The 23728-nt window shown below is 42.2% G+C and overlaps 1 protein-coding gene across 5 annotated transcripts in view; it reads right to left on the bottom strand.

Annotated features, from left to right (window-relative positions):
- LOC110551614 (phospholipase A and acyltransferase 3) overlaps window positions 1-9937 on the bottom strand; it is a 39360-nt gene extending 29423 nt beyond the window's left edge. For 2 of the 5 annotated variants that reach the window (XM_060385917.1, XM_021642306.2), the window contains exon 1: window positions 9743-9937. In XM_060385917.1, the coding sequence (XP_060241900.1) occupies window positions 9743-9922 (180 nt within the window). In that variant the 5' untranslated portion in view covers window positions 9923-9937. Of the gene's footprint in view, window positions 1-6213; window positions 6364-9317; window positions 9385-9589; window positions 9610-9742 lie in introns of those variants that run through there. The other 3 variants (XM_021642307.2, XM_060385936.1, XM_060385923.1) reach the window with 3 other exon arrangements.
- Between the last annotated feature and the right edge of the window lie 13791 nt (window positions 9938-23728).

Raw genomic sequence — 23728 nt, 5'->3', positions numbered from 1 at the left:
TCCTGGCGCTTTCAGCCCTGGATAAGCCACCTACAAGAAAAAGAAAAATCCTCCACAAAAGGACCAATGTGCTTACTGTAAGGAATTGGGGCACTGGAAAAATGAATGGCCCCAGTGGAAACAGGTAGTCCCTCCCCAGCCACAGAAAAATTCCTCAGCCAAATCCCATCCTGACCCTGGAAGAACAAGGGCTCTTTCAGTTTCGGCCTCTGAGAACCTACGGTAACCTTCTACAGGATGTTGGAGAACATCCTCTAAACTTCCTGATATACCCTGGAGCATTATATTCTGTACTATGGAAGTACCTGGGACCATTTGATAAGAGAGCTATGAAAGTACAGAGGCTACAAGGGAAATTTAAAAATATAACTGGGCTACAAAACAGACTGTGGTTTTTATTCTCACTCAGTGGGATCAATAAATCTCTGTTATAAAAGGACCCACAGTGATCCCAGGAGCCCAACTGAATGTTGTTGGATTCTGCACAGGGAACATGGATTAAATTAGCAGAGAAACCTCTCAGATGCAGGAATAGGGCTGCCTTTTCCAGAATGGGGCACAGGAAACCCCAAGCCGTCACAGTACCCTACACAACACAGATAGGAACAGTGACAAAGCTGATACTATGTGCCCACAGGATTCCAGAACACAGCACTTTTATTTCTCACAAAAGAGGTCTGCAGAGCAAGCAAGTTGAGGAATTCCTGGCCTCTAAAATTCATTTGAAAAACAACTACCTCATAAAGAGCAGATTAAACGTATACACACATGTATAGGATGTATTCATGCCTCTGTGTGTTCATAAACATTGAAGAGAAGAATGTGAATTTACGTGAGCAGGCATAGAAACAATAAACATTACTTTCAAAAAAGCAAGCTGAAGCCGGACATGGCAGTACACACCTTTAGTCCTAGCACTCAGGAGGCAGAGGCAGGTAGATCTCGTGAGTTACAGGATAGCCAGAGCTACATAAAGAAACAAAGAAGAGGAGGAGGAGGAGGAGGAAAAAGGAAGGAAGGAAGGAAGGAAGAGAAAAAAAGAAAAAGAAAGCAAGGGACATGGCTTAGCTGATAGGGCACCTGTCTAGCAGGTACAAAGCTATTGGCTCAATCCTCAGCACTGCATAAAACCAAGAGTGGTGGTGCATGCCTGTCATCCCAGCCTCTGGGAAGTAAAGTCAGGAATAGCAGAAGTCCAACGTCATCCCCAGTAAGTTGGAGGCCAGCCTGGGCTTCATGAGACCCAATCTCAAAAAATGCCCCTCTCACCAAAAAAGGAAGTTGAAAGACGTGATCAGGGTTGAGGGTGTAACTCAGTGGCAGGGCATTTGCCTAGCACACCTCAGGTCCTGGATTTGACTGCCAGAATCACCATCTCCCCCTAAAAAGACATTATTATTTTATTTCTGCTTAATGTAAAATTTTATATACTTATAATTAAAATGCATTATATATCATGCATGATCTGAGGAGAATATGCCAAACTATTGGCTACTCCCTACAGTGACTGATAGAAATTTGGGAACTCATATTTTATTACTTGACTATTTGAATTTTTTTTTTCCTATAAATTACTTTGAAAATAAAATCTTTAAGGATTTGTGTGTAAAAAAAAAAAAAGAATTTGTGTGTGAGAGACCACATGTGTTAAGTGTTCACTTGTATCTGTGAATGTTCACGTGTGCATTCATGTGTTCATGTGTGTGCTCATATGTGTATGTGTTCATCTGTGTGTTTAATGTGTATGTTCATGTGTATGTTAGTGATATGTGTATGTGTTCATGTATGTTTTATATGTCTCTGTGTGTGTGTTTATGTGTATATGTTCATCTGAGTGTCTATGTGTGTGTTTGTATGTATGTGTGTGTGTGTTCATGTATGTACAGAGACCAGAGGTGAGCATCAGGCTTCCTCCTCAGCTGCTTTCTACCTTATTTTTTGAGACTGGACCTCTCACCAAACCTGGAGCTCACTGATTCAGCTAGGCTGGCAGCCCATAAGCTCCGGTGATTCTCTCCCCAGTGCTGAGACTGCAGTCATGTGCCATGGGCCCCATTTTTTATGTGGGCTCTGGGAACCTGAAGTCAGGCCTTCAGCTTACAGCAAGAGCATTGTGGACTGTGCCATCTCCACAATCTTATTATTTAAAAAAAAAAATTAAATGAGAACATGCTCACTTACTGAATATTCCATTTTTTTATTGAAAAATGTAGACACCATCTGTTACCAAACACTCAGGAAACTGTCTCAATTGGGAATATTAATTTTGTATTAATTTTGTATTTTTTTAATTGTTTAAATAACTGGGCAGTGGTGATGCATGCCTTTAATTCCAGCACTTGGGAGGCAGAGACAGGTATATCTCTGAATTTGAGGCCAGCCTTGTCTACAAACAGAGTCCAGACTACATAGAGAAACCTTGACTTGAAAAAAACAAAACGAAAACGAAACAAAACAAAACAAAAAAAAAATTCAAATAAATGTGTATCTATGTTTCAGTTTTATTTGAATGGGGGAGGAAGTAACTAAGTTTATTTATTTTTATTTTGTATGTATGAGTGTTTTGCCTGTATGTATGTCTGTGCACATATACATCCCAAAAGCCTTCAGAGGCCAGAAAAGGGCATCAGATCCCCTTGAACAGGAGTTACAGCAGTGGTGAGCTGTACGGGTGCTGAGAACCTGGGTCCTCTGAAAGAGCAGCAAGTGCTCTTAGCTTCTTCTAGCCACTTCTCCAGCCCCTGGATGGATGGGTGGATGGGTGGGTTGGTTTGTGACAGAGTCTCACTTGGTAGTTCCAGATAACCTCACGGTAATTCTCCTGCCTCGTCTTAATTCTAAGATTATAAGTGTGTGCCACCATGCTCAACTCTAGGTGGTCAATTTAGAATCCAGGGAATGGAGAAACCACCTTGAGACTCCACAAAAATCAATGGATTACATTATGGAAAGATGACTCAACGGCTAAAAACCTTGTCATGAAAACCTGATGGCCCAAGTTCAATCCCCAGACCCATTATAGAAAAAAGGACCAGCTCCCAGACACTATCTGGCTTTCACACATGTGCCATAGTGCACAGGCTCAGAGACAGGTGGAAGATGGAGGATAAAATAAATATATAAAAGGAGTGTAACATTTTAAGTATTTCTTTTTAGTATGGCTGGCTTAGAGCACATAACAGGAGACAGTTGTCGTCTGGAGGCTCAAAGCTGCCACAGCAAGGGAGGAAGAAGGCAGGTTATCACCCGCAGACAACAGAAAGCCTTTGCCTCTGATTTTGACTGACAGCAGCCAACATCAAGGTATGGGATGTATGACAGGCTTGCTCCAGAGCAGGGATCTAATCGGGAACCCTGACTGCTACACTGGGAAGAGGTCATACACAGGGCACTGGAAGAAGCAGGCAAGACATTGATGGCACAGGCAGGCTACGACAGACAGTGAGAAATCCAAGCTGGGCCCACTTGAAAGCAGCCAACTGGCTTTTCCAAAAGGGTAATAGTATTAAAATAGTGTGGCTAGTGTAGTAAAGAGTTGTATCAGCAACACTGTTCCAAGGACAAAAATTGTTATCTCTAGACCAATATGGGGTAAACTGCTTGGTGTGAACTATTTAAAAATTTAAATTTCTCCAGGATATGTGAGAATTATGTTTAAATTGTTGGGAGAGATTGTTTGAGCCAACAATTCATTTATTCTTTTGTACGATTTACTCACATTTCTATTTATCTTTCCCCACTCAACCAATCACCAGTTTTTTATTCGGTAATGGCCATTTAAATGTGCAAGTCTTTCAGTGCCTCAGCAGGCATGAACTATTTGGCTAGATTACAGACATGAAGTACTACAGGCTTGGCCACTGATGGCTCTGTTTAACTCAAGCTGAATTTAATATTCAGAAACAGCACAGTGGTGATGCTTAGGGCTGTGTGTTCAAACCAAGGCTCAGGTACTTACTGTAGAGCCCTGGACACATTTACCCAAACTGTCTCTGGGTCTCAGTCTTCTCAGCCATAAAATAAGGACAGTTATACATAGCACCCAATTAGGAGGTTTCTCTTTAAGATTAAATAAGTCAATAACTATAAAAGTAGGTGGAGCAGGAAACAGCTCAATAGGTAAAGGGTTTGCCATGTAAGGTTTAAATTTGATCCCAAGAACCCAGTTAAAAAAAAAAAAAGGAGGTGGTGGTGGGGTGGCACAGGCTTTTAATCCCAGCACTCAGGAGGCAGAGGCAGATCGATGTGAGTTCAAGGCCAGCATGGTCTATATAGTAAGTTCAAGGGCATCCAGGGCTACACAGAGAAACTGTTTCAAAAAAACAAAAAAAGAAAAAGAAGAAAACTAAGAAGAAACCACAGCCAGCCGCAGCCAGGGTGGTGTGGTGTGGTGTGGTGTGGTGTGGTGGCAATACAAACCTTTGATCCTATCACTCTGGGGCAGAGGGAGTCAGTGGATCTCTGTGAGTTCCAGGCTACCCAGAGCTATACAGAGATCCTGGAAAAAAAAAAAAAAAAAGGGCGGGGGTGGGGTGGGAAGCTAAATTGGAATTAGTAAATGACCCAAGGTCATGTAGGTCTAGAACCTATGTAAAAAACAGGAAGGGGTGGTATACATCTGAGCCCACCACTCTTAACATCGAGAAGGAGGCAGAGAGAAAAAACATGCCAAGGAGCTTATGGGCCAGCTACCCCGGAGTATGCTGCATAGTGGCAGAAACAAGACAGACCTCACCTCAACAAAGTAGAAAGTGAAAAATAATTCCTAAAAGCAGTTCTCAGGTCTCCGCACATGCATTATGGCACAAAGCCAGCCAGTAAAGCCTAACTGAGGATCTTCAGACAAGCAAGAAACTCTGCCTGTCTCCCCCACCCCCTCAAAAAAGGGGGGGTAGGGGCTGGAGAGATGCCCCAGTGCACTGGCTGCTCTTCCAGAGGGCACAGGTTTGATTCCCAGAACATACATGGCAGCTCACAACCATCTCTAACTCAAGTCCTGGGGAATCTGAAGCCCTCTTCCCACACATAGTACACAGACGTAAGAAGTCAGAACACTCACACGTAAAATAAAATAAAATAATAAAATAAAATAAATAAAATAAAAATGAAAGAGAGACAGCACCCAATGCACACTGCACGCGTGTGCGTGTACACACTGTTTTATAAACATGACTCGCACAGAGGAAATGTTCAGGAATCAGCAGCTTCTACAGCCACTATGGCTGGATGCTGTCAGTTTATTTTCATCCAGAAACAGTTGAGGACATTGTGATACGTGTGAAACCCAGCTGGAGAGAATTCTCCCTATTCCTGACCATGCCTTTCATCTTTGAAATGAGAAAAAGGTCTGGAAGTTTGTGGAAACCAAGTGAAGTCTGGGCCTTGCCAAGAATGGACTTTACATTGAGAAGAAAAGAAAATCTGTGGGCAAACAGGGGCTGCTGATCTGAGAAACGCACCAGTCACCTTTGGAAACTGGGAAAAGTTCTGGAGTCGATCTCTGGGAACCTTCTGGTTAATAGGAACTGTTAATACCTATCCAGCAGGACTTGCGTAAGAAATAATTGTGAGAATGGCTGAATGCTGTAAAACCACTTAAATTGATAAGGAAAATGCCAACCTGGGCTGTAGGCTAGGTGGGTGCAGGGGAAGGGTACTAAAAACCAAGAAAGAGCTTGGAAGCCCTGACCTCCCTGCCTCGGGCCCAAAAAAGAGTAGGCAAGACCTGGTCTGACATATTACCCTTCCCTTATAGCCCTGCCCAGGCCACCCAGTCAGTTAGGGAGAGCTAGTGGCAACTCCAGCAGGCAGCCGGCCTCAGAAGCACAAATGCCCCAAGCATCCTGGAGAAAGAAGGAAACTTGCCTGCCCATCGTAGCTCACCAGCACCAAACCCTGGGTTTATTCTCCTCCAGGGTAAACCTGCCCCTCTGGGCATTCAGAACAGCCCCACTCCCAGCTCACATACCCTCACCAAGCCCTATTGGGGACATTCACAAGTTACCTGGAATCCTTATAACAGCATTTTTTTTTTTTTTTAAGACAGGGTTTCTCTGTGTAACAGAGCCCTGGTTGTCCTTGACTCTCTTTGTAGACTAGGCTGGCCTCAAACTCATAAAAATCTGCTGGGATTAAAGGTGTGTGCCACCACCCCTGACAACAGCATCCCTTTATAGATGAGAAAAATGAGTTCCAAGGTGGAGATGAACTTACCCAAGGCCCCAGAGGTGATCCAGAAGCCATAGCAATATTCTACCAGAGATCTGCCTGGATCCAAGTATCCAGTGGTGAAATAGACAGTGGGACATGAAAAAGTACAAGAGCTATATATAGAGGGTGCACAGGGAACGCCCGTCAGCCTCTCACTTTGTTGAGCCCCAGTTTCAGTTTTACTTTTGGCCCTCTCTTCTAACTGAAACCAGCTTCAAGGGTCAGTGATAGATAAGGTAGAAGGGGAAGCTCTCAAGGGCCTCCTCCCTCACACCCTGCAGGTCGAATTGTTCCCACCTCCATGGTGCCGGCCCAGCTTTTTCTGTTTGGGTCTTGGATTTGTTTTAGTTTCTCATTGTTAGTGGTAGTTTGTTTTGTTTTGTCGTTGTTGATATAGTGCTGATGGTAGTGGATTTTACTTATTTATTTTTGAGGTGGGGATCTTGCTAGATAGCCCAGCCTAGCCTCTAACTCTGCATGCCACCTCCCCAGTGGTAGGACTGCAAGTGTATGTTTGATGCCCAGTTCTACAGCTCGCATAGACAGAATGACTGTAATAAACAGGCTGAGCTAGGGAAATGTACGACCACTTTCCATGCCTACCCTAACATTGAGCCTGGCCCAGCATGCTGAGGGGCAAGGATGTGATTCTCTCCACCAGCATCTGGCCTGGCACTTATAGGGTTTCATCAGAGGCCTGGGGAGAAGAACACTGCCTACTCCTCCAGCCCCTCTCAGCTTCAGGACTGAAGATGCAACCTGAAGGACGGGAAACATCTTCTGCTTGAGAAGCATCCTCTTCCCTCTCCCTCGCATCCTAACTAGCTCCGCAGAGAGTCCCAGATGTCAAGCTCAAATTAGAAAGCAGTCAGGCCTGGCTTCGTGGCACACACCTTTAGTCCCTGTGCTTGGGAGGAAGAGGCATGAGGATCTCTTTGAGTTTGAGACCAGTCTGGTGTACATAGTGAATTCTGGGACAGCCAGACTACATAGACATGCTGTCTCAAAAACAAAACAAAATAATAACATCAAAGAAGAAAGCAGTCAGTTAAGGTACTCTGGACTCAGGACTTAGGACTCAAAGGTACATTGGCCTTCCATATCACAGCTTAGGTTTTAGTTTTTGTTCGAGTACTCATTTCCAGGAAACACACCCAAAGTTCGGCAATACAGTGGGTAGGAGATAAAAGGAGCCTTCATCTAAACTTCCTATCCAGTTAGAAAAATTAGGGCAGGGAGAGAACTGGGCTGAACTATTCCTGATGCCTCCTCCCCGCTACCCTGCAGAGCAAGCTACTCAGGCTTTCTGCCTCAGTCCTGCCTTTTTAGTTTGGGTTTTGGTTTTGCTTCCTAAACTTTTCTCCTTTTTCATTTTATGTGTAAGCGTGTTTAGACTGCACATGTGTCTGGCATCACATGTGTACAGTCCCTTTGGATGCCAGAAAAGGGTGTCAGATCACTTGTGAGTTGTGAGCTGTCATGTGAGTGCTGGAAACTGAGTCCACACCCTTTGAAAAAGCATACAGTGCTCTCAACCACTGAGCTCAGTTTTATTCTGCTTGAGACGAGGTTTCTCTGTACAGCTCAGGCTAGCCTCTGACTCTGCATCCTCTTGTATCAATCTCCCAAGTGGCAGGATGACAGGGATGTGCCACCATACAGCCCCGGTGATACGATGACTATAAATATTGAGCTGAGTCCAGGGAAAAGAGTGATAAGTTTCCCTGCTCAGCCTGAAAGGAGAGGAATCATCAATGAGATTTAATAACTTCTATATAAGCCTCTAACTAGTGCATATCTATTTTTTATTATTTTAATTTAAAAACTGTGGGGGCAGTGAGATGGTTCACCAAATAAAGGAAAATGCGGCCAAGCCTGATGACCCAAATTCAAATCCCAGGACTCAAATAGCTGTTCTCTGACCTTCACATGCTTGCCATGCATATGCATGCCCCCAAAGCACATACACACATACACAAACACACAAATGTCACACACACATACATACACGTAAGTGTGTTTCTTAAATTGTCTTCTTCAAGAAAGTTAAACCAAAGAACACACAGTTACATAGTCAAAACATACAGCTGAAGCACACATGTATTGTTCAACAGTCAGTTCCTAATGGCTCAGCAGGGTTCCAGCTTTATACGCAACTTACAGTGCTAACTTCTGTGTTCTTAGCTTTTCCTGGCTTTAAACAAAAAACAAAACAGTCTGACCTCTCAGTACTAGAAACTGAAAGCACAGCCTGGAACTGGACTTACATGACTGTTATGAGAACTGTTAAGTTTTAAGTGATGTTTTTACTCAGGGGAACAGAATGAATTTGAACTTTATTAAAAATCCCTTCGCTCAACTGGAACACACCAAGTGGGTTGTCTGCAAAAACCTACTACCTGAACCAAGTCAATAGAGTCCTATTAAAGTGAAGACATTCGCCCAGTTCTGATCTCAAGACATTATGGATTAACAAAGAGGCTGGGGTTGGAATGTGGCTCAGTTGGCAGAGCGCTTGCCTAGCATGCAAGAGGGCCTCACACCTATAATTTCAGCACTCAAGAGGTGGTGGCAGGAACATCAGAAGTATAAGACTGAGCTCACTAAATACCAAGTTTGAGGCCAGCCTGGACTACCTGAGGCCTCGGCTCAAAACAAAACAAAAATCAGAAAGAAAAGAGAAAAGAGATAGAGGGATGAAAGGAAGATAAAGCCAGAGCTGGGGATTTGCCAGATGATCATGAAATGAGTCAGCCAACAAGAGAAAAACCCACTGCCCAGCAAATTCAACTTCAGACATTCAACCCCAAGAACCTATCCTGGTTTGATAGGAGAACCTAACCCCCAACTTGCCTGCCTCTTCTGCCTTCTATTAAGACTGTTTTCAAGCAGGATAGCGTCCAACCAGCCCACTTCAACAAGAGCTGACATTCAGCAGATGCAGCTGACCCACAGCTGATACCTGATCCCAGCAGTAGTTGGAAGTGTGGCTCCCTCACTACAAAGCTCCTCTCTTCAAAACAGCAAGTCAGACCGGGAGAAGACAACAGTCACATTAAAACACTACACCCATCCCTGGCCCACCCTCGGCCCCACCCCATACTTACTATGGGGGCTAGCATTTTCTTTGGCAAAGTTTGGGTCTCAACTTCAGCTTAGCTGCGGTGTGGATGCCTAAGGCACAAAGGGGGCAGAGCTCAGTATGTCTGTAACAAGAAGCAGAGTCCCCAAGTCTCCAGGGGCAGATTAGCTTTTAGCAGGGCCCTCCGGGAACAGCCACCAAACTCCTACAGCTTTCTCACAGGCCTTCTGCTCTGCCCTGCGCTTGCCCGTGCCTGGCTGCAGGGCAGGAGAGGCTCACGGGAACCCGGGTACCCACACGCTTCCTGGCCAGGCTTTCGTGCTGCTTTTCACCGCGCCGGCGGATGCAAGGAGGGTGGCAGCTGCTCTCCTGACTTGTTTACGCCCCGCCCGACCGCTCTCCAGTTCCCAGACCGCTCTCACGGCCCTCAGAGGCACCCGGGTTTCTTACCTTTGCTAAGGTCACAGAAACAAGCTCTCCGCACTCCTCACGCCCCGGAGTAGGCAAGCGGAGGGCAGCGTACAGGGAACCCAGTTTAAAGGCCGCTGAGTCCCAGCCGCGCCAGGTCACCCCGCCCCTCCTCCTGTAACTGGCTAATGAGAGCATCGCCAAGGGCCTGCACAGCTCCATTGACACTTAGATGGCTCCCTCCTGCTGCGTTCCTGGCCATTCTGCTCCTCTGCCCCACATTCCCTAGCCCTTGACAACCTATACACACCCCTCTGTCAGTGCCTAACATGTAAGAACATGTCACATTACATTTAATTTTTGTACATGAATCATACCAAAAGGTAATTTGTCTCTGCCACTCAAGAGTAACACATGCCTGTAATCCTAGGAAATTTGGAAAGCTGGATTTGGCAGGAGGATTGCAATGAATTTAAAGTTAGCCCGGGCTACAGTTTGAAATCTTGTCTCAATAATAATAATAATAATAATAATAATAATAATAATAATAATAATAATAAAAAAATAAGAACAACAACAATAATAACCGGGCATAGTGGTTCATGCCTTTGGTTCCTATACTCAGGAGGCAGAGGCAGGCCTACCTCTGTAAGTTGGAGACTAGCCTGATCTACATAATGAATTCCAAGACAGCTAGGGCCTTGCCTCAAAAATCTAAAATGTAATAATAAAAATAATAACGACAGTAATACGGGGCTGAGATGATGGCTCAGGGGTTAAGAATACTTGATCCTGGAGAGGGCCTGGCCTGGGGTTTGGTTCCCAGCACCCACATAGCGGCTCCAGCCATAGGTAACTCCAGATCCAGGGGATCTCATACCTTCTTCTGACATCATTGAGCATGAGGCACACACTTGGTATATGTGCATACATGCTGACAAAACACACATATTTGTTGTTGTGGGGTACTCACCAGAGAAGACTGCCTAGACATAAAAGTCTTTATTAACCTGGCTGTCAACTACACTGGGTGTTCAGGGTCCCAGAGTAGCACTGAGGATTTCTCAGGGTGAGCTTTTAAACACACGAACCATGTTCTGAGTTGACATACTGCAGTTACCAAGAACAGTTAGCAAAAAGCGGAACTACAGAAGCCAAAAAGCAAGGTTAGGGCATTTTGAGACTTTCCCACAAGGTGGACTTTGATGGATTAGGCTTTCATTTCAGCTTTGGCTGGTAGTATTGTCTATGTGCTGAGTTTTACAGACTGAATGTCACTTCCATCATGAGTCAGTTGTGCTAAAGTCTCAGGGCCTACTAAGTCTGAGGCCCTGCTACACTCATAAAATAAATCTCAAAATATTTTTAATTGAAGGAGTTAAATAAAAATATACTCCTTGGCATTATTATTGAGGAACTTGAAAAATGTAACCTCTTTTGGTTTCCTTTTCAGTATTCAGAGAATACTTTATTAGTTTCCATAATTAAATCCATGTGCATGAAACCTTAGGTGTTTAAAACAGTGCCCTAGCACAAAAGTAAAATAAAATAAACATTTTGGAGCAATGTGCCTGCTGTTAATTTCTATATGATGCTCTTTTCTGTTTCTTAAAAAGCAGGAGATGAAGCCCTGAATGGTGGCATATGCCTTTAAACCCAACACTCAGGAGTTAGAAGCAGAAAGATCTCTGTGAGTTCAAGGCCAGCCAGGGCTTTATAGTGAGATCTTGTCCCAAAAACAAAATAACAAAGCAGGAAGTGTAATTCCCATATGCTAGCTTCCCTCACTCTATGAGAAAGAAACCACCACCAGAGTCCTGGATTCCATTCCAGCACTGCCCCAAAAGAATTGTAATAATTTGCCTTTTCAGACTCCCCACTTATGTAAGCACTTCTGCAAAACCTAACAGTTGTAAAATGGGTTCTTTAAAAAAAAAAAAAAACAGGGTTAGCTTTTTATTGGACATGTTAACAAAAGAGGTTTAGTCAAAACAACCAAAGCCCATGTCTCATCAGAGTCTGCCTTTTTTGCTTGCACTTTTCTTCTCCTCAGCTGGAGCAGCAGTGGTGGAAAAGGGAAGACCACCTGCTGGCATGGCTCCAACTACTAGAACAGACCCACCAGTCCCTATATTGCAATTGAAGCTCCCAGTGTTGAGATTTCCAGGGACTTTACAACGAAGCCAGATCAGTTAACACTGACTCCAGCTGCTTCAATGAAGGCATTAATCTTATCCTCCATGACTGTTACCTTGTAGCCATGCAAAGTAAGGGCAGAGTAGATCCAGGCGAGATGGAGGCCATGTCTCAGACTGCTGGCATGGTGCTAGTGATCTGATGATCACCAAAATGTGGCCTTAGCCTCCTCGGAAGGACTGAGAAGCTTGGCAGCAGCTGAGGAAAGGCTAAAATGAATTCTAAATCATATCTGTATTCCTCCATTCTATGCCCAAACTGAGTGTTTGAAGTGAGGATGCTCAGGCCAAATCCTAGCCTTGCCTTTACTACTTTAAAGTCTACAGTGTAGGCCAGCTGGTGGTGGCCCTTGCCTTTAATCCCTTGGAAGACAGAGGCAGACAGATCTCTGTGAGTTCAAGGCCAGCCTGGTCTAGAGAGTGAGTTCTAGGACAGACAGAGCTACACAGAGAAACCCTGTCTCAAAAAAACAAACAACAATAAAAAGAGAGTCTACAGTGTGTAGTTCTTCTGAGCCTTATTCTGTTCATCTGTAAAAAGGGTTATTGGTATAAGAATATAATCACCAAAGGAAGAACTCAATAACTTGCTGTGCACTGTTTGCCTCGTGGATTGATCCATTAGAGACAGCTCTGCCCAATCACCTCCCAACAGTCCTACCTTTTAAACTCTGTCAACATCTAGCACTGGGAATTCAGTTTCCAGCATATGAACTCTAGGGAACATTTAAACTGTAGCATCTGACAAGGTAGACAAGATCCAACTTGTTCCTTGTCTGCAGCTTCCAGGCTTTTCTACAAAGCTATTCAGCTTCTGAAAAGAAAAAGGACAATACCACTTTTTTAAGAATTTGTTATCTTTTCTCTCTGTCGTCTGAGGAGAATGGTGCCAACTTTGAGCTGGATTCACAGACCCCATAAAGAATCTGAGCAGGCAGAGGAGGGGCCACTGTAGAATAAGGGAAGGGGTGGGGCTAGCAGAAGCTATTTGTGATGTCTCTTCTACACAAGGGCCAGAAAGCAGAGACTCCTGGATGACATGAGAGACTGTGTTGCTTAACATCAGACAGAACAGGAAATCCCCCCAAAGGGAGGCTCCTTTAGCCAACTGAATACAGAGGTTTTTGTGTGTGTGGTAATGCTTGGCAAAAATGTCAATTTTCACCAATGTCAATTAAGTTTGCTAGGCTTTTATGAAAGACAACAGTGAAGTGCTTCTTCCAAATCCCCTCCCTTTGAAGCCCCCAAAGTATCACCAGAGAACAAATCTCTGGTGAGATGCCCTAAAGCACAGCCCCGTTGTAAATGTGCAGCATAAACCTACCTCAAAAGAGCATTGAGAACCTTTACCCTAGTCAACATACCAGGCTTAAGTGTCTCATGAGTTTGCTAAATGGCTATTTTAGGAAACTAGGGGGTGAAATGGGTTCTTGTATTGGCCAGCAGACTTTCCTTTGGTGACTCTAGTAGGAGCAGATTATCATAAGTGACCTGGGTCTGCCTCTCCTTCACTAGTACTGATGGCAAAGGGCACGATTCAAGCCATACCAACAGAAAGCCTTCTCTGGAATGGAGCTAAACATGTTTTTAATAGACATGGGTTTAAAAAAAAATTTAAAGACTCTTTCCTCTGGTGACATTTAAGTGTGATGACATAAGGCTAGAACCATTGTGACAGCCTCCCCAAAGGCATATGAGAAAACTATATGCCATCGCACATTATTTGTTGCACAGTGATAAGAGCCCTAAAGAGATTTTCTCCAGTGCCTGCTGTCAGTTTTGCACTTAGACATCCATTCAAGCTGGATGTGTCAGCTGCTAGGTAAGCTAAAGCAAGTGTCAGTACGAAAGGGAAGCCACGATTGGTCTCACACTCCTTACCCTGGTCCTAACACGAGTAAAGACAACAATGATAACCCCCCAAAATTGGATGTTTTCTCTCCACTCCTGTTTCAACCTGAGTTTGCCCCTCCCCTGCTAACCTGTGAGGACTTTCTGCTCATGTAGAATAATACATGGTACAATCCACAATCAGAGATGGAAGGCAGGATGAATGCTGACCCCACATGGAGTTGGAGAGATGGCTCAATGGTTAAGAGCACTAGCTGTTCTTTAAGGGGTCCTGAGTTCAATCCTCAGTATCCATGTGGCAGCTCACAACTGTCTCTAACAGGAGCCAATGCCCTCTTCTGGTGTGCAGATGGACATGCAGACAAAGTATCCATATACATTTAAAAATATAAAAGAATCATAGCTTAGTTGGTAGAGTATTATCTGGGAACCCAACAGAGATGGCCATTCAGACACAGTATACAGTCAACTGAAAGTCTTTATTCCAGCCAACTGGAACTATACTTGATATTTGGGACCCAAGTGTAGCACCAAATGTTTAGGATAACTGGTTTTTAAAGGCAAAAATCACATCCTGTTATCTCATTCAATAGCTGCCAGGGGAGCTTAACAGAAGCTGAGGAATCCCTGTTCTAGTGTCCTTTGCAATAGACAACGGCCATTCTCTTAGTTTCTGTTACAGTCCAAGAATAGCCGCACAAACCACTCAGACATCACTCTCAGTCAGATATAGATGGTTTATTGAACACACAACCCAAGACTGATCATGATCAGGAACACAGTGGACTCAGGAGTCAAACTGTGACACCAAATAATTTTCAGAGTGAGCTTTTAAAGGAGAAAACCACAACCAAGCAGGAAGAATCAATTCTATTCCAGGCACATTGTAGCTGGGTAGCTAGACAAAGCATTTCAGCTCACCTTTAAGCTGAATGATTGGGATATAGGACAGGAGAACTTGGGAACTTTCCAGTAGCCTCTCTTAGGGGCTTGGGGACCATCCAGCTCCCTACCATTCCCATGAGAAAGGAACATAGCAGGGTATTGTGGTTTAGCTCAAACACAACATACATTTATCATCTCTGTCATTATTTTATTCCAAGCAAAAAGAATTGAATTGTGCACTAGGGAAAACAAAATGGCTGTTCTTATGTTAGGCTGTAAGGCCTGGTCATGTCTGGACATGCCTCAACATTTGTTGGCTCCAACAGCTTCCAAGAGGGCAAATATTTTTTGGTCTCTATTTTTGATGTATCTTCCTGCTGAGGTTAATGTAGTGGTTTGAATAGAAGTAACCCCCACAGACTCAAGTGTTTAAATGCTTGGCCTATGAGGAGTAGTACTGTTAGGTGGTATGGCCTTGTTAGAGGAACTGTGTCACTGTGGGAGAGGGCTTTAGGTCTCCTAGCCTCAAGCTTTCACCCAGTGTGGAAGACAATATCCTCCTGGCTGCCTTTAGATTAAGATGTAGAACTCTTGGCCCTGCCAGCACCATGTCTGCCTACATGCTGTCATGCTTCCCACCAAGATGAAAATGGACCAAACTTCTGAAACTATAAGGCAGCCCTAATTAAATGTTTGCCTCTATAAGAGTTGTTTTGATCATGGTGTCTCCTCAGAGAAATAAAACACTATGATAGAAGTTGGTACCAGAAACTGGATTATTGCTGTAATGAGCATGACCATAATTTCTGTTTGAAGGAATGTAGATTTTGGAAATTTACATAAGGAAAGCAATGGAATGCTTTAAGCAGAGATTAATAGACCATCCTACTAGGAATATGGAAGACATTGGTGCTGAGGGTGATTTGAACTGTGGGGGCTTAGTTCAAGAGGTTTCAGAGGAAAAGAATTTTTACTATGTAAAAATTTTTACTGTATTTTTACTGTAAAGATTATTCTTGTGATATTTTAGTGAAGAATATGGCTGCTTTTTGTCCTGTCTAAAGAGTCTGGCTGAGAAAGGATCATCACCAACCCTATATCTGACAGAGGGCTAATATCCAGAATATATAAAGAACTAAAGAAGTTAAACAGCAACAATTCAAGTAACCCAATTAAAAAAATGGGGCACAGAGCTAAACAGAGAATTCTTAATAAAGGAATACTGAATGGCAGAGAAACACTTTAAAGAAATGCTCAACATCCTTAGCTATCAGGGAAATGCAAATTAACACAACCCTGAGATTTTACCTTACACCCATAAGAATAACTATGATCAAAAACTCAAGAGACAAAAAACAAACAAACAAACAAAAAACCTCAAGTGACAACACATGCTGTAGAGGATGTGGAGAAAAGGTAACCCTCCTCCATTGCTGATGGAAATGTAAACTTTTACAACCACTTTGGAAATCAATCTGGCACTTTTTCAGACAATCAGGAATAGTGCTACTTCAAGATCCAGCTATACCACCCCTAGACATATATCCAAAAGATTCTCAAGTATACAACAAAAACATTTGCTCAACCATGTTCATAGCAGCTTTATTTGTAATAGCCAGAAGCTGGAAACAACCCAGATGTCCCTCAACTGGGGAATGGATATAGAAATTGTGGTACATTTACACAATGGAATACTACTCAGCAATTAAAAGCAAGGAAATCATGAAATTCACAGGTAAATGGTGGGAGCTAGAAAAGGTCTTTCTGAGTGAGGTATCCCAGAAGCATAAAAACACACATGGTATATACTCACTTAAAAATGGATATTAGATATTTAATATAGGATAAACACACTAACATCTGTACACCTAAAACAGCTAAGCAAGAAGGAGAACCCTGGGCAAGATGATCAATCCTCATTCAGAAAGGCAAACTGGATGGACATCAAAACAGGGAGAAAACAGGGAACAGGACAGGAGCCTACCACAGAGGGCCTCTGAAAGACTCTACCCAGCAGGGTATCAAAGCAGATGCTAAGACTCATAGCCAACTTTGGGCAGAGTTCAGGGAATCTTATGAAAGAAGGGGAAGATAGAAAGACCTGGAGGGAACAGGAGCTCCACAAAGACAGCAACAGAACAAAAAAAATCTGGGCACAGGGGTCTTTTCTGAGACTGATACTCCAACCAAGGACCATTCATGGAGATAACCTAGAATTCCTGCACAGACATGGCCATCTGTCTTCAAGTGGGTTCCCTAAGTAATGGGAACAGGGTCTATCTCTGACAAGAACTCAGTGGCTGGATCTTTGATAATCTCCCCTGAGGAGGGGAATAGCTTTACCAGGCCACAGAGAAAGACAATGCAACTAGTCCTGATGAGACCTGATAGACTAGGGTCAGATGGAAGGGGAGGAGGACCTCCCCTACCAGTGGACTGGGGGATGGGCATGGGAGGAGAAAAGGGAGGGAGAATAGGAGTAGGAGGGGACATGAATAAATAAAGTGAATAAACTAATTAATAAAAAAATAAACAAAATTTTTAAATGTAAACGTTAAGTAGAAAATGAATCTATGAAATTAACAAAATTACAGAATAAAAATTTTTTAAAAAGAGCCTGCCTGAAGCTAAAGTGAAGAGATTTAGATTAACTGCATTGACAAAGAAAATCTCAAAACAGCCTAGCACAGACCCTGTCCTGTGATTCACACTTATGAAGAGTGCTCTGATCAAATGTAGCAAACTGAGAAAGGAAAAATACAAAATATGTTTCACGGGCATAAGGTGCACCAGAAAGTGGAATGGAAGGTTTGGGAAAAAAGCTGAAAACTCAGAAAGTTCATTCAATTCTCTGGTGTTAGAAAGGATTTGTAGAGCTGGCTATGCACCTAGAGAGTTTTTTTTAATAGAGGCTGATGTGCTTGGAAAGCAAAAACTGCCAGTGGAAGCAGAACAAAAGGGTTCAAGCGTGACGTCTCGGGGCAGAAATTTTGCACAGCATGAAAAGGTGAAGCAAATTAGGCTAGAAGGTGGATTGCCACCCCACCCTGCTCCACTGCTGCCAGATGCCTAGAGCTCCTTTGTGAGACAAAAGGCCAGGAAGAGCAGGAGGCTGAGTACAGGGAAAATGGGTTATTGTCCAGCCAAGTGCACTGCCAAAGGAGCCATTTGAGGCTACGCAAGCACCATCCACCATCCGCCTTCCCAGTCTTTGTGCAACATATGCCTGCTACTGATGGTGGGAGGCTCATGATGAGAGGACATGGCATCCAGTAGAAATGCTAGATTTAAAGCATTTTAAAGAGTGCACTGTAAAGTATGGAATACATTCATGTTTGGTTAAGCAAATGTTAAGCAACTGGGCCTCCCAAAATAGACTTACCCCCTCAAGATTGGAAGGGATAGGTGTCAGCTGTGGTAGAAGCTGGTCAGCAGTTACAATGGTGATCATGGTAGAGAAATGAGGCCACGAAAACAGAACAACAAAATTTAACAAGGGGGATAAATGCTGATAAGGAACAGCTGCTTGGTGAAGGTGCTTATGCTGATTTACATCTGATCTGATAATGTAGTAATTGAACAACGTCATATGTTGCAGCATTAAGAGCATGGGATATGGTTTAAAAGCCTGGTAAAACCACCACCTCATTTACTAAAGTAATTCAAGGCTCTGGAGAAGCCTTTATCAACTTCTTACAGAGACTAGGTTCAACTCCAAATAGAGGCATACCAGACCCTGAAACCAGACAAGCATTGATACCGATCTTGGTATATGAGAATGCAAATACTGAATGTACAGGAGCACTTAGACATTTAAAAGCATGAGGACCCCCAATAGATGAATGGATAAAAGAGACAGCTGGCACTGGCTCTCAGGAAGATCATGTCAGTATCACAGGACAAGCTATAGCTAGAGGTCTCAGTTATCAAAATATCCCAGTGCTTTAATTGCAGTGAATCTGGCCATTTACAAAGAATCTGTAAGGTTAAACACATTAGAGCATAAACTAGATGGGAACGGCAGGTTATAAATCAGACCAAATAAGCAGGGTGATCAAAAGCCCATATTCTTCAGTTCAAAACCCAGGATTATATGCTATCCTTATGGTAATATTAGATTTTACTGAATCTCTTAATATAATCACTGATTCTTAATATGCAGAAAGGGTTGTTTTACATATAGAAACTGCTGGATTTATTCTTGATATCTCAGAATCGACTTTGTTATTTATGCAATTGCAACAGGCCATTAAAAGCAGAAACTATCCATTATATATTACTCATATTCAGTCTCATACAGGTTTGCTAGGTCCATTGGCACAAGAAAATAAGGAAATTGATCAATTACTAATAGGAAATGTGACAGAGGCCTCGAAATGTCATGAAAAACACCATGTTAACAGTAAAGGTTTAAAGGAAAAGTTTTCTATCACTTGGCAACAAGCCAAAGAAATAATAAAAAAGTGTGTTCTCTGTATAACTAAACTCCATTACAAACTGGGAATAACGTAGGGGTACCAAAAGAAATGAAATCTGGCAAATGGATGTTTCATTTTGCAGAATTTGGAAAACAAAGGTATGTACACCATACCATAGATACATATTCAGGGTTCCAATGGGCAACTGCTTTGAGTTCTGAAAAGGCTGATTGTTAGAAATAATGGCAATTATGGGGATACCTGAATAAATTAAGGCTAATAATACTCCTGCGTATGTGTCTAGTAAGATGAAGCAGTTCTTTGCATATTATAACATAAAGCACATTGCAGGTATACCGCAAAATCCTACAGGAAGGCAGTTGTAGAAAGAGCTAATTGTACTTTAAAAGAGACGCTTATTAAACAAAAAGGGAGAGTAATGACCCCTAGGGACAGGCTAAATAATGCTTTGTTAACTCTAAATGTTCTTAGTGTTGGTGAAAAAGGAACAGCAGCAGCTGAGAGACACTGGGTTATAGAAAAAAAAAACTGTAGAACTCGAACAACCCATTTATTATAAGGACATGTTAACAGAAAAATAGAAATCTGCAATAGTTTGAGATGGGGACGTGTTTATCCTATATATCTACAGGAAATGAAAAAATATGGTTACCAATAAAACTTATAAAGATTAGATTTAACCAAGAAAGACCTCCTACTAGCTGAGACTTGAATGTCTTCACATAGTAAATGAATCTTGTTGGCTACTTGGTCCTCATGATGCAAAATGTACCTATAATATTACCTTTAAAAGTTTATTTTCAGAGCAAAAGACCAGATAACAGTGAAGATAAAGAAGTAGCCCAGGTGATTTCAGTCTCACAAACTGCCTCAATTACTGTTTCCTCAAGAATCTACACCCAGGTCAACTTCACAAGGGCTAGCCCAAATGATCAACACCACAGAGAGTGAAAAGAAGACATGCAGACTAAACAGAAAATACAGACACTAGACAGAAAACACTGAGACTGAACAGATAACACAAAGACTAGACAGAAAACTCAGAGACTACAAAAACCACAGACACTGGAGAGAAAAAAGATACAGCTAGTTTTTCAGCACTTGGCCAATATCCTGATTTTTTAAGTGTACCCAAAAAGATGTTTTTCCCCCAGACAACAAAAAATAATTTTAAGAACATGACGCCCCCACTCGCAAGAGGTGGGGTGGGTGTTGTTGGTCGTTTGCTGGGTTATGGATTGGTCATGTTAAGGGGAAAAAGAAAGTAAAGGTTAAAATTAGGGATTTCTTTATCTCCTCTATCTTCCTTTTTCTTTTATCTTTCTCTCTTAGCCAATATTAGGGAAAAGAGGGGGTGGGACATTACAGGACAAAAGGTACAGTATTAAATCTACTAGTGTCAAATATTATGTATTGGTATAGATTTTTGTATATTGATAAAAATTTAAGGCTATTTTGTTCAACTTTTGCTTAAATGTATTGTATATATGTAGCTCATTTGAAAATGTGGTCTTATGAAATGTCTTATGAAAACTATTGCAAACTGTTCAGGATTATTAGAAATGCAAATTAGTAGTTAGCAACCGATAAATAATCTTATTTGTAGTCTTGTTAGATAATAGTTTAGTTAATTACAAAAATAAGCTTTATTTAGTCTCTTTTATATGTTTTCAAGGTTAAGTAGATAGTAAACAGCTAGACACAAGCAACATTGCTCAATAGATATGTAGGTAGGTAGATATGATTATGCACTATATAATGGTAGATAAAAAGATGGTCTTCAAACACTTCAGAGATCTACAGAATATGGAATTTAAAATATTTTAATAATAAAAGGCTTTTCTGACAGAGAGCCACATCTGCTCCTGGCAGCACCTCTAATATACTTCAAAGAAGATGATGGACATCAAAAAAACAAATGTGGCAAGATAGCCACTAGAGGGGAAAAAAACACACACACACACACACACACACACACAAAACAAAACAAAACAAAACAACGCTCTTCAACTGCTGATAGCAGGCTATCTGAGCAAACTGTGAACAAGCAGGACACAGGAAAATTGACTGTCCAATTTTGCAGAGACTAAGTGGTCAGTCCTTTAAATTTCCTGTTTCACAGGAAAGCCTGTCAGATATTCTGGGCCAGTAGACTGAAGATTGAGTGCCCCAACGACACAAGAGAAACCTCTGGTGACTGTCCAGGCAGTCCAACTGTCTCTGTCATTTCTATAGTTCTAGAAGCTGTTTGTTCTATGCTTCCTATACGGTAGGTTCCTTTTAGGGTCTCTGATGAGGTTGAAGACTAGATAGATAGTCATAGTTTTACTACATTTAAGCTTAAGACAATGGTTTATGTCTAAAAAAAAATGTTTTAAGATCTATATAGATGTTTTCAGGTTGATATAAGAAAGTGGTTTAGGTATAGAACTTAGGACTCACCAGGATAGGATAATGGAATACTTTTTCCAAGATTGCCAAATACAAATGGACTTGACATTGTAAATGTGATCTTACCTAATAATTCTCATAATTTTTATTGTATATAGTTTATTATTTTATTGTATATAGTTTTTTATTGTATATAGTTTATTGTATATAGTTTATTGTATATAGTTTATTAACTTCTTTTAAACAGAAAAGGGGAAATGTAGAAAAGGGGAAATGTTTAGTTTCTGATATGTAAGCATGTTTTTGTTAAAAATTTCAAGTTGGGGGGCTGGAGAGATGGCTCAGTGGCTAAGAGCACTGTTTGCTCTTCCAGAGGTCCTGAGTTCAATTCCTAGCAACCACATGGTGGCTCACAACCATCTATACTGGGATCTGATGCCCTCTTCTGGTGTGTAGGTGTACATGCAGATAGAACATTCACGTACATTAAATAAATAAATAAATAAATCTTTATAAAAAAAAAAATTTCAAGTTGGGGATTTTAGTTTGTCCACACCTGGTAAGTGTCTCGTGCGGAGCATGGCCTTTGCCAGGTGGAATTAGTTGAATTCTAAGGACTCTAGCAGCCCAGAGGAAGAAGGTGCAGCTGCTTGGAAGAGGACTGCTTGCTGCTGTTTCGTCCTGCTGCTGCATTTGCTGTTTGCCCTCAAAAGACTCCTATGAACCTACCGAGTGGGAAGTAGCAGAGAGAACTCTGGCCCCTGTCTCCACTAACCTTTCCCTCTTACCCAGTGTTGGGGGATTGGAAGAGAGGTGGAATTGTTTAATAACCCTAAATAAAGTATGCTTAGTAAAAAAATCAAGGTCAACAGTGCAGGCTTGGATTTTTCACCAAATCTACTTTATTTAGGGTTCTTAAGCATCTTTACCTCCCTTCCAACACCCCCCCTCAACTCCCCAACCTTATGATTAGTAGGGAAAAGAGCTATAGACCTCTTTCATATACTTCCTGCTGATTAGGGTCAATACGTCTTTAGGGGATTACCAAACTCGATGATCAGGATACCAGCAGTCCAATCTAAAGGCCAACACCAAGCAGCAACATGAAGTCATGGAAAGACATAGACGCAGTTGGATTGCCCTGAGAAGTTCCCTGGAACGTTTCTCTCTTCAAAGTCAAGTGTCAAAGCACGAAGATCAGCACAGTGACGTCAATCCAAACAGAAGTCTCACTGTGTGTGGGCTTCTATATATCTCCTTATCTCAGAGTCTACCAACAGATATTCTCAGCTGGCTAAAGTCATGAGAGAGCTCACAGCAAAACATCAGGTGCTCTTTCACAAGCCAACCTCTAGCATAACATCACATGACAAAACTGAGTCTTTAAAGGAGGCAAAAATTTCCACTTCGATGAGGTAATCCATATACTGAAGCAGGGTATTTGTGGGTTTGTTTTTTTCTTAATTCCAACATCTGCAGTCAATGTTAGTGAGCTTTATAACCCTTACCCTTTCTTCTGATCTATTTCCCCCATTTCCTCTTGTCTGTTTCTGTAAGAGCATCAATCACTGCACCAGAGTTTCTTTCCCTGTCCATCTTCAGCTGAATCTTAGCTGTTGTAAGCTTTCTGAACAATTCCTAAAAGTCAAGACCTATTCATCCCTCACCTCTCTCTCATTTCTGGAGCTTTCTCCTTATATCTGGGGCCAGCTGCATGACAAAGGCAATATTGTGACTCACTGGTTTTCAGAGGCATTTGAGTCTATGGGAATAAATACTCAGTATGCCTCACAGAGCCATGCCACAAACCCAGTGGATGATTCTTCAAGTCCTGAAGTTACCTGACTTACCTTGGATAAGCTGGGTTTTCTGGCTGCCACTTTTAATCCTCCCTGTATTATTTGGAAAAAAAAAATGTACCCTCTTACCTTAGAACAGGCTCATAAGGGATAGTTTGGGGGTCTTCCAATTATGAAAGTCACTGGTAGAAATGGGGACATAAACCATGAACAGGAAAGAAGTTGAACTTCCATCACTTCTATAACTGAAAAAACTACTTCCCCTTCCCCCTGGCACAACTACTACTTGGAGTAAGTAGGTCACTCTGCTTAGATGGCAGGATTCCCCATAATCCCTTTCACAATGATAAATCAGCCTCTTTCCCACCTCCACATGGAACAGGACCAGGATCCCTGAACCACAAGGAGGAGTCAAAAGACTAAACAACGCAGAAGGGAGGGCTCCAGAGTGGGGGTGGAGGGGAAGGT

The sequence above is a fragment of the Meriones unguiculatus genome, chromosome 1, assembly GCF_030254825.1.
Source record: "Meriones unguiculatus strain TT.TT164.6M chromosome 1, Bangor_MerUng_6.1, whole genome shotgun sequence".
NCBI classification, from domain to species: Eukaryota; Metazoa; Chordata; class Mammalia; order Rodentia; family Muridae; genus Meriones; species Meriones unguiculatus.
Note: the sequence above shows the minus strand (reverse complement) of the source record. Positions and strands in the feature narration are given on the sequence as shown.